The sequence below is a fragment of the Aricia agestis genome, chromosome 4 (assembly GCF_905147365.1).
Source record: "Aricia agestis chromosome 4, ilAriAges1.1, whole genome shotgun sequence".
NCBI classification, from domain to species: domain Eukaryota; kingdom Metazoa; phylum Arthropoda; class Insecta; order Lepidoptera; family Lycaenidae; genus Aricia; species Aricia agestis.
The window spans coordinates 19,083,690-19,096,139 of record NC_056409.1 but is presented as its reverse complement, the minus strand read 5'-3'; the positions used below and the strand labels follow the sequence as shown (position 1 = coordinate 19,096,139).

Here is a 12,450-nt window from a genome sequence, read left to right as displayed (position 1 = left end):
CGTACCAACAGCTACATGAAGAAATTTAAATGTCTTAATCATGCTGCTAACGAGGTGGTCTCTCCTTATTCAATATTGACTCACCGTGCTAAACGGAATTTGCATTTAAAAAACAAGCCTTAACAACTTAATAAACATTGAATTTATAACCAAATGTGACCGCCTCGATTATCACGCGACCGACCACCCGATGGTTCTGCGAATATCTTGTCGATAAATATAAAACGATTATCGATATAATTAATGATCATCACTAGGTTTCTCGTAAGTGTGACGCCTATAGTGTTATCCAGAAAGTATAGATAAAACATTTAGGGTTCCGTTTAAATGGATTTTTGAATTTCTTTTTTTTTTAATTTTGATTTTTTGAATACATCTTTAGTTTTCTACGAACTCTAAATCTAGCTAGATCTATTTAGTAATTTAATTTTTACCTTTAATCTACTTCTTTATGAGATAATCGCGCAGACAGTGTACCATGGGCGAAATTGTTACTGATCGACAAAAGCGTTTTTACGCGATGGTTTTCTGTGTCTATATAGGGCAGGTAAACCCATTCGAGCTGAAGCTCTCCTACACATAAAACATTATGTAGAAACGTCTACGGGTTCCTACAAAATATTTTATTTGGCTCGCACTTAACCGTATTTCGTGTGAAAACGTATTTCGTGTTAGCAACTCTTGTCAGATTTATGTCTTAATTATTTGAAAATCGTTGTGTTGGAATTTGTGAGTCATTTCACGGTGTCCTGTTATCTATAAGGGTCCTGCGACATTCTTGTCGACTATCAGTCTTTTTAATGTTGCCGATGTTTTTTGTGTGTCCTTAAAACCAAAAATATGTGTGGGCATGCATTTGGCGAATTTAAATTTTAGTTCCCACAATCCATACTGATATTATAAACGCGAAAGTGTGTCTGTATGTCTGTTACATACTTTGAGTCCCGGGAAAGGACATATTAGGATACTTTTTATCCCGAAAAAATATACGGTTCCCACGTGGTAACCAACTAGACCAAAAATAATTGTGAGCATGAATTTTGTGAACGATTTTAAAGTTTTAGTATCCACAATCATTTGTAAAAAAAGTTAAACAATAATTTACGATTAATGCGAGTTGCAACTTGCAAATTGTGTCATGTTTATCGACTAAATCTGGGAAAATATCGCAACACTATGCGTAATTTGACCGCTTAGGGCTGTCGGTTCATTTTGTATGGAAATTGACAACTCTGTACGCTCCATTGGTATTGTTTGTGATGGCCGTGTATGAAACTTAATTATAATTGCCTCGGTGATTTTTGAGTTATTGGTTATTGTAAATTCTAAAAACGTGTACGTGCTAACTCTAGATTCCGACCACAAAAATATGCTTAAGAACAGATTTATTTTGTCTATTATTATATAATTTTATTTTACCAGTAACTTATGGAACACTGATGTTAAAACGCTAGAACAATAATCACCAAGCAACAATGTAAGTCGAATTCGTCGTGTGTGGTAAAATGGCTGTCGTTTAATGTAACAAAGGTTGTAAGTGACTTTTTTATAAGGTGAATTTTGAGATGAAAGATGATTAAAGAGTAAAGACTCTACCCGTCTGATTCTCGCTTAATGGTTTAATATTGTGGATACCTGTCTAATAGTAGATATCTATAATATATATATTAAAAAAATATCCACAGTCGAATATATAACCTCCTCGTTTTTTGGAAGTCGGTTAAAAATGGATTTCCAATTGTGTTAGTAACGCTAAAACTCGAAATAGGCTGAACGGATTAGGCTAATTTTAGTCTTAAAATATTTGTAGAAGTCCAGGGAAGGTTTTAAAGTGACACGAAGTTCACCGGGACAGCTAGTTAGAAATAAAAACTCTAATATCCATACTAATAAATACGAAAGTGTCTGTCTGTCTGTTACCTCTTCACGCCCAAATCACTGAACCGATATTGCTAAATTTTAGCTTGGGATACTTTGAGTTCCGGGAAAGTCATAGGACACTCTTTATCTCGGAGAATGTACGGTCCCCTTGCGATACACAAATTTTAGCGCAACGAAACTGCATCTTATGCTGCATGTTTTTAATATTATAGGTACTTACATGTGTTTATTTTCAGAATTTGAATCTTATAATATTATTATAAGATTCAAATTCTGCAAATAAATACATAATATTATACGTATTTCGAACGGTAATTTTAGCATGATTTCTTAATAAGGGAAAACCTCCATTCATAAATTATTCATTAACACATTAATAACAAATGTCAATCAGTAATTAGTTAATGGAAGAAAATGGTACAGACGGGATTTCATATGAATAAATTATTTACAATAATCTCGGATTAAGTAGCTTATTATTATGAAAGTATAATAATAATGTTGGATGTAAAGGAGGATTAATGGGGCTCTTACGAGTTTACTAATTAATAAATAAGTAGTGGTAGAGATAAGTAACTTTTATTTTGACATTTCCGGAATTGATGAATATACAGCAAAATAAACAGCATATTATTCTCAACGTCTAAACATAGAAGTACAAAGAAGCATAAGATCTTTTGTTCCGACATGTCAAAAGTATTTAAAAAATCCTGCCTGTTGTAGATAATGACGACTATTACGTTATCTATAGTGTACACGACCTAAAAGTGTATGATTCACAAAACTAATCTTTACTGTTAAGCCAACAGACCGTTTCTTAGCAATAAAGGAGTAATGAGGTAAGCAAACACCACGTATCAGTGTTAGCATTACTTAAGCTGTATCCGTTATACAGCAAACAAAAGTATGTACTGTAAATACCTGTGAGGAAGCGAAGGTTTATGATGTAGGTGAAACGCTAGTACTAACATTCACTAACAAAGACGTCGCTACAAGAAGCGATAATGACGGAATATTAGACTTAAATACTTTTTAGACCGTGAATTAAGTACCTATAATTTATTTTAAAGAATTCTTTAGATATTATGTCATCCAACTATAAGATTTAGTTTTTTTTCTTTAAGGGGGCAAACGAGCAAACGGGTCACCTGATGGAAAGCAACTTCCGTCGCCCATGGACACTCGCAGCATCCAGAAGTGCTGCAGGTGCGTTGCCGGCCTTTTAAGAGGGAATAAGGTAATAGGGGAGGGTAGGGATGGGAAGGGAAGGGAATAGGGGAGGGTAGGGAAGGGTAGGGGATTGGGTCTCCGGTAAACTCACTCACTCGGCGGAACACAGCGCAAGCGCTGTTTAACGCCGGTTTTCTGTGAGAACGTGGTATTTCTCCGGTCGAGCCGGCCCATTCGTGCTGAAGCATGGCTCTCCCACGTAGAGTTTATTAAAAATATATATTGTACGATTCCATACATGATGTTAATTTATTAAAGCTCATGCACCCATGTTTTTAATAAAAATATGCTAAAGGACACTTTAAAGTAAATAAAGAAATGTTAAGTAGAAAGAAATTAAAATTAAATTTTAAAAAACACCTTTGTGCTTTCAAACGCTTTGTAAAGGACGTCTGTAGGAGCTCTAATTAGCATTTGCATTTAAATTTACAACACATTTTATATTATAAGCCTTAGTTATTTACTTCAGTAAAATACTTTGTATATTTCATTGAAAGGACATTACACAAACATTAAAAATTCAAGGGTGCGTGAAAATGGTTTATTGTTTTAATGGTTTTATTTTATTTGAATACTAGATGTCCCGCGCGGCTTCGCCCGCGTAAATTAGGAATTTTACAGAAACCGTACATTTTCCCATAAAAAATATTTCCCCCATTTTTCCCACATTTTCCTGAGTTTCTTCGGTCGTATTAGTCTTGGCGTGATAATATAAAATAGCCTATAATCTTACTCGATGAGTAAGACTATAGGCTATATTATATTAATGATCTATCTAACACTGAGATAAGTTTTTAAATCAGACCTGTAGTTACTGAGATTGACGCGTTCAAGCAAACATACTCTTCAGGTTTATGATATTAGGTAGGTATAGATTTTTTTTAATTATCGCTTGACAAACTCGAGTCTCGATCTAAAAGACTATGAAATGGTATAATATGGTAGTGATGATGATGATGATGACGAATGTAATTTGCATAGTAGCATATGTTTTCTGTTCTTAAAACAACGCCGAAACTCTCAAACTTGTATCTATAAAGAATCAGGAGTTCTCTCAGCACCTTCCGAACCACGGTATACCAGGTATATCTCGGTGCAAAATCTTACTTGTTGGTAGCATATGCTTAGAATACTTACGATACGAAACCGAAGTCACCACATGTTGCCCTATAAGTTTTGAGGAGTTCCCTCGATTACTTATGGATCCTTCATCAGATCACCACTTTTGTGAATATAATACCAAATTGGGATGATAACCTATATACCAAAAGAAAAATTTTGAAAATCGGTTAACAAATTTTGAAAATCGGTTAACAAAAGTAATTGTTGAATATAAGAAAACGAACATAACACCTCCCCCATTTTGAAAGTCGGTTAAAATTGTAGCCTATGTGTTATTCTGATGTATAAGCTATATTATTGTAAAGTTTTATTAAAATCCGTTCAGTAGTTTTTGCGTGAAAGAGTAACAAACATCCATACATCCAAACAAACTTTCGCCTTTATAATATTAGTAGGTTTTTATTAGGCACTTAAGTGGATTATAATAATCAGAGGATCATTATAATTTTGGAAAGGCATAATATTACGCGATAACATAGAAAAAGTGTGGGGCCAGGGCCCCCGTAAGGGCTCCTGGCGCCTGTGTGCAAAAATTGGATTTTGGCGCCCCTTTAGGCAAATTTTTGGGTCCTTGGTTTTGGCGCCCCTAAAGATGGCGATTTGGAGCCCCTAGAGGATGGCGCCCGTTGCATTGCACATATTGCACATAATATGGTAGCGTGTGTGGGGCATACAGCAAACCGATATGTGAAATCTTAGAAAGTCTATGAACTAAACAATAATAAAAGCACTTACCGGTTCGTTGTCACAAGTTTCTAAGTCTGGTATGGGATCGTCCCCACAATAGTAGTCAGCATGTAGGAACGGTGGTCGCGGAGGTGGTGGCAGCAGAAACTCAGGAGGTGGTCCAAGACAGTCACACTCCGTAAGGTCCGTGGGCTCCAAATCCCACATCTCGTTATCTAACTTAAAACTATTCACAACCTTCTCACTAACACTAGAAGAGCTAGTATCACGCTTAGAACGGTTCACCTCATCTGTAGTCCTTAATTTTATGATGCTAGTAATATATAGTTCGTCATCGACATCACTCCACACATCCTTCTTAACACTCTCGTAATCACTATCACTTCGACTGATTGCAGGTGCTATAACATCGTTTCCTTTGGAATCAGATGCAGCAACCTCTGTCGTCTCACTAATGATTTTGTCATTTTCTTTTTGATTCACTTTTGTGTTTAGATTCTGCAAACTTTCAGTGCGCTCGTCCGGCACATTTCGTGTAGTCCAAAAAGCGTTCCACGCTTTTCTTGGACTCGAGAAGTATTCTTTGGCCATACGCGTTCCTCGCTTAGTTCATCTGTAACAAAATAAATATCGTGAGTATTGTGAAACACTCTCCCCAAAACGACCGCTACGCTATCGGGAGATCGATCAGGCTTGACGCCTAACTACTTATTATTTAATAGAAGATCCAACACCTCATTTTATTTAACAAAGACACCGCAATTAGAGACTACCACATCTGAGAGCACAATGGCTACGTAAGTATCGATATCATCTAACTCGTTTGGTTATTTTAATTTATTTTTTATCACGTCAATTTAAACGGATAGGTTTCGAGCTATGCACTCCACCTATCAAGATGATGTCACGATTGGCCCGGAAAAAATTGATCGGAATAATTCTGATATTCCGAATGTAAAAGTTTAATCCACTCCGATGGCCTCTAATATTTTATAAATTAACTCATTGTTCTGTTAGAAAGTGCTTAATCGTTACTTGGTATCAAATTGCAATATAATCTACTTTACTGTTAATGGTACTTAGAATAGTTGTACAGTGAACACATAAAGCTTTAGCTCGTTGGCCTGTTCAGTGTTCACCATTGGGAAATATTTGTATCATTGTAAGATTTATAAAACCACACTCACATGTTAAAAAGTTTTACGTAACATAATTATTAAATGCCTACACAACTTTAGCTAACGGTTCAGTATGCTACAGAACTGTGAACATTGGATTTATTACGCTGCTTTCACATGTACATTTTACACTAGTCACTAAGATATATACTTAATCATCAACGCTTAGCGCAGGCAATTACAATGACTAATTTATATTTGACCTACGAAACTATTGACAATGACGAATACAAAATGTGGAGAAATGCTGAGAAACCTCTAAGCATACATAACGTCAAGTAAAATATTTGCTATAGGCCGATGTCGAGTTCATAGGTCAGACAGTTTGAAGTCTTAGAAGATGTTTAGAAAAGTATTGGAATTGTGTGGGTGATTGATTGTTTTGTCCAACTGTAATTACAAATCTTTTATTATATTTACTTTCATTGTTGACTTATGTGCACCGTCATTATAATGTATGTGTCTACTTAGTTATTTTTCGTAATCATTAATAAATGTTTTTGGACCCTACAAATGTAGGTTAAGTTAGTAAAAAAACGTTTCATTAACATGAAACAATTTTCACTATTACGAAACAAATTCAGTATTATAAATCTGAAAACCATTTTCTTAAAAGTTAGTTGGCAATAATTGGTTGATTTATAAAAGTAACATGTCCTCCGAATTTCAGCAATAAGAAGTGACTTTCATTCGCATTTTCTTTAAACTTTCACGACGGAAATCTTTTGTTGGACCAGGAAAGATTTTCTACACTGTTGGGCATTGCCAAATTGATGTACAGACACAATTGATGTACTTATATATTATAGGCACCTTTATTTTACGTATTTAAACAAGCATGTTTTAGTAGCGAGATGCAGATTTTTGTGTAAAGATAAATAACTACCTATAGATTAATTTTAATGGCACAAAGATAAATGTTCTGCTGACATTTTAACGCTGATAGTATTAAAAGTGTTTAAATATTTCGACAGCTTGTATATTTTATTAATTGGCAATAAAATGCTTGACAAGAAAGTTTCTAAGTAAAGAAATGGTAAGATAGATTGTTTTGACAAATTTTGAGGCCACACTAGTATTAATTAAGCAATATCAATCAAAACTAAGTAAAAACAAAATCACAAATTGTTGTACAACATTATAATTAATTTAAACAAACCTAATAAGTAGTATTAAACTAAATAATACTAACGAAAGTCAAGAGTAAAGTGGATGGCCTAGAAAACTTAAAAATAATCCTGTTTGAGTCTTATTTGAATCTTATTGGAGAATTAACAAGTTAACAAGCAAAGAAATCAATTTCGCATCAGCTCTCAAGTCAATCCTTAATTTGGCGATTGTGATATCATAAGGCGTCTATGGCTATCATAGGATAGACTCATTAACATTTTGGCGAGAACTACTCGAAGGAAAATCTGACATCAGCACAATGGCAAGTGGAGGGCCCTCAAGCCTCTTAACGAACCTATTCTGTTGGTTTTCTCACGTGAATTATTGCTGGTAGCGTAGGGTTGCCAAAATCTTGCAGTTCGCGCTTTGCACAAATTAATGCATTTTTATCATCTAATAAAATAACAAATTCAATAGAATCGTTTTATTTTTCTTTAAATATTAAAACAGGAGTAAGTCGTAAGTATAAAATGATAATTGAGAAACAAATTGTTTATGTGTCCACAGGCCATAGCTGTATTACTAAAAATATTTTTTTTTCTGTCTTTTGAAAAAAATATTCGTGAACGCGAAAAAACACAATAGCGGTACGGTAGGTCGGCCAAAATCTTCGTACCTCTGTCGTGTAAAGCAAAAATAATGAAATAAATATTTCTTAAAAGCGCAGTTAACATTAAGTAGGTATACGAATTTAAATATAAAACGAGTTTTCGGGCGAAAATTTTAAGCCCATTCCGCGTGGCAGCCCTACCAATAACTGTGATACCTCTTGAAATCTTAATCCGGGCCTACGTGTAAGGTCTGCAGGTCTCGTCTCACTCGATTTCCAATCGGATTCCGAGCGTTTTACACTGGCAGGGCTTTTCTTATACCATCACGTATATTAGGTGTTAAAAACTTTTGAGGTTTCTCGGAATTAAATTCGCCTCTCTGATGTTATTTACTTTTATATCAGCATAAGGAAAATGTAGAGATAGGCACAAAAACATCAATAACAACAACAATGTACTTATTTGAACAAAAATTCTAGAATTAAATTAAATATAATAATTTTTTTGCATTCTGAAAATTTTACATAGTAAAGAAATGATTCAAATAATACACTATTTTTCTTTTTTAGTACATTTATGACGATTTCTAGTTAAAGACTACTTGTATTAACTATCCTTTTAGTGAAACAATAGCAATACATATTTAAGAGAATTATAACTTTCTGGCACTGTCGGTCCACTGCAGTCTGCAGTTCCATACTGTTTAGATCTGTTAGTGATTTGGTAGCACAGATAGACTTGTAACTAGACTGCATTTTTGGTAACAATCCAAAACTCTTTGCCAAATTATATCAAGTCTGAACAGAACAATACGATATCTTATTGCATTTAAATATTTGGATGTATTGTTTATTTTCGTTGCTATTTGAAAATTGTTTCATAACTGAATATAAATTGACATCAAATGTTTTTAAATAAATTTTAATCTTCAGAATTTTATAATTTATATAAAAGTAAAAGTCTAAAAGCTTTTTATTTAAATTGCGAACGAGAACAGTGAAAGAAAAATACAATAATGACTTAAACAAGAGTCTGTTTTTAGACAAAACAAAGAACACAGGATTGTTTGTTGCTTAGCCAATTAAAACTTAGCCTAGCATTCGACTTAAAAAAACAAAGAGAAATCAAAAAATAAGAATAGGTAGGTACGTTTAAATACAAGTTTTGAATTTACATTAATTACACACTACTTATGTAACTTCTAATGCATAAAAATAACCAATCTACAGAATAATTATATTTTACATTGTTATTTGAGTCACTGATAAAAATAAGGTAGAGTTTAAATAACGGTCACTACTAAACAAACTACTAAACAACTTGTGAAACTTAAAACGTCCATTACCGAGGCTCAAAGTGCCGGCAGAATATTATTTTACATCCTAACCCCTTCTAATAATATTGACACTAGATATACAGTAGCCGCCAATAAGCCAATGGGATTGAAAACGGCTTACTAAAGGCCGCCGCTTAGCGTGAGGTGCTTGTATGCATCCTCTGTAAATATTTGTAGTCTTATAACTAAGTAGGTGGTAAAAATTAAACCGAGATAGGATTTTCCTTTAAATTGAATGTTAAGAAAAGTTTAAATCTAGATAGTTAAGGTAGTTTAAACATTAAAGGTAAAATATGTGTATTTTAAAATTACATAACCTCTCCTAATCTTTTCATATTTTCCAACTTTCTTGGTTTGCGAACCTATTCGAATGACTGGAGAATTTTTCAATAAGTTTTTAATGAGCTCTGTGTTGAGTTAAAACTTTTTGAGTTTGAACTCGAAAAACGTAATTATCGAAGTGAAAAGAATATTTTGTTTTTGCTAGCCTACTTGCTATAAAAATTTAAAAGATGCTCAATTATACATCCCATTGAATTTAAATTAGCCTTTTTAACACAGATCTAGAGATCTGCGATTCTGAAAAGTAAGTACAACTATAAATAACTGTTTTCATTTCAGTTATATTTTAATATGTTTACATGTACATTTTAATATCGCGAACAAATGTAATTTAGATCTCTCGGATTAAGTAAGATATTCATGTTATATCTTACTTTATTTATGATATAGACATTGGACAGATCACAATGTCTTTATAAAATTTGCCTAAAAAGATTAAAAATTGTTTTGCATCTCGCATCATTTCAAATTTAAACGACTTAAAAAGTATATGCACAATAAACACGATAAAATTTAATGCGAAGAATTAAAAATAAAAATTAAATTAGTATAAACTTGCTGTGGGCATCTACTAAAAACATTTTCTTCGACCAAAATAAAATTAGTAAATCATCAAAAAATAAATGTCTTATTAACTCAATTAACTTTTTCCGACACTATACTCTACCTAAAGAAAAGTCTACTTATTTACTACTCACTTTAAAAATTTCACATCTTATTGCCTTCGATTGAACCATAAGAACACCTCAATTAGTTTGTTGAGAAGAATCACTAGTACCTTTATTCACTTTCTTTCCAATCCAATATACTTTCATATTTAGTTGCACTACACTGAGTATCACACACGTCACGCGCGCTCCACCGTCGCTCACTGAATGCGACGAGTTCCCGCTCAGAAGTGGGATACTTTTTTTATAACCGTCTTGATGCAACTCTCGTGATTGGTTCGCTTCCAGGTACTCCTTTTTTATATCCCTATTCCCGACTTTCTTAAACCTGTCGAATTTATTACTTTATCTGCTAAAGCTGCGTTATGATATTTATTATCATCCTACCATGCAAACTTCTTAGCGCTGAGCACCAATTTAATGTTATTTATGTATGTCTAAAAATATGTTTACTGCGACATTTTTTATTTGTTTTTATTTCGGATTCATTAGGATTATAAAATTGAAGAAACTTATATGTTTGCCAATTTAAACTTTATATCAACACTAACAACTATGAATTAAAATAAAAAACAAGTTGCAATAAGCTAAAATCAAGTGATGATAATAATATTAATAACGTTATTAATGAAATCAATGGTTTGGACAATTCTCACATAATCCAGTTTAAGCGCTTCAACTAATCTAAATTAATCAGATTTAACATGTGAATTGAACACAAATTAACATCAAATTACCAATTTTCGATTTCCATACTAAAACGGAACATTGGTTCCTAAACTTGTTTCATCAAGCTTTACAGTGCTATTAATTTTTCTTAATCTAGGTTGATTATGTATTCGATAAAGATAATGTGATTTTAATAAGCTGATTTTTTTACAAGTTGTGCTCGGTCGATCAGTCAAGAGTCAAGACCGCATTCTCTGCGTTAGAAAGTTCACCTTCTTTTTGGGAAGTTAAAATATTGCATAGCATAATCCCAAATATCAAATCATTAAAAAGTAAGCGAAGTTGTATTTTTTGACGAAACTCTACTAACACAAGAGCCTTTGTGACTCTTTTTTTATTCAAAATAATTATAACTTTTTGTCCGTAAAATAAGTTGAAACGATATTTTATATAAAATCTAATTACTACATTTGCTAGCACGGGGCACAGAACAAGTAAATGATATAACTGCACTTGTTTGTTCTGTCATAACTCCAACAGCTGTAAGGGTTGCTGAGGAACAAGACGACGCCGCCACCATTAGCAGAGCCGCGGCTAACACCAAAACAAACACGAAAACATCTTCCCTCTTACGGCTAAAACGTTTGACCAAGGCGCAGAGTAAGCGAATATAGAGAATAGTGGAAGATTATTATATATTTTATATATTTTTGGGCATATTTAAATCATGTTAATCATGATAATTATAGATCATTGAATTTTTAAATAACAGCTAGTACGAGTACTTTCAGTTCATTCAATGACGATAGAATTTATGTTCTTATGATACCTACTCTTAATTAAGTAATGAAATATTTTGATAGAAGCTAGAACTTTGAAGTAATCCCAAAATAAAAGCTGCTATTATACCCCAATCTGGATCCTTGTACAGTCATTGAGATCAAAAGCTTAATCTCTGACTCAGCTTAGTCTGTAAGCATCGATTACTGACTAGTAATATATCAACATATTACCACGTCTTCAGTGGCATTACAACCGCCAATGACGAGTAAAGGCCTTCACACACGACGCAAGCTTCCGTTATTAATCAGGAAAGTCTCACAAAAATACTCTGCTTGAATCTTTTTTGTTTATAATATAATGGTTTCACAAAATATTGTTCTGTTTGATATAAAAAATAGAGCTCATACGATTTCGTTAAAAAGTTACAATTATTACTTTTCTACTAACGTTGTTTCATTTCGATTATTAAAGTAAATACTTCAACATAGCTGTAAGCACTGACCTCCATTAAACAAGTACGCTGGACTAATGATACCCTTTGAAATGAAAACTATTTATTGTGCCTATTTGAAGCGGAATCAGCTCCCCCAATATTCGGGGAGAGAACTAAATTTGACATAAAAATTATGTTTGAAAGTCGCCATATTGGCGCTAATAGCAGTAGTGGGAGTAATTGGAACTAATACTAGTTTCTACCCTGGAGGTATACTATTATCTGTGGTTTCTACAATCAATCGCGATTGAGCGGCCATTTGCAAGTTACGTCAGATTTAGTTCTCTTCCCGAACATTGGGGGAGCTGATTCCGCTTCAAATAGGCACATAATATATCTG

General features: G+C 33.4%; 1 protein-coding gene across 2 annotated transcripts in view; it reads right to left on the bottom strand.

Annotated features, from left to right (window-relative positions):
• The window catches only part of LOC121726394, a 30,724-nt gene extending 20,367 nt beyond the window's left edge, over positions 1 to 10,357 (bottom strand). Inside the window, exons 1-2 of one of the 2 annotated variants that reach the window (XM_042113745.1) lie at positions 10,196 to 10,357; positions 4,969 to 5,533 (exon numbers count right to left, since the gene is read on the bottom strand). In XM_042113745.1, coding sequence (XP_041969679.1) covers positions 4,969 to 5,511 — 543 coding nt within the window. In that variant the 5' untranslated portion in view covers positions 5,512 to 5,533; positions 10,196 to 10,357. The remainder of the gene's footprint in view (positions 1 to 4,968; positions 5,534 to 10,195) is intronic. The other variant, XM_042113743.1, reaches the window with a different exon arrangement.
• Between the last annotated feature and the right edge of the window lie 2,093 nt (positions 10,358 to 12,450).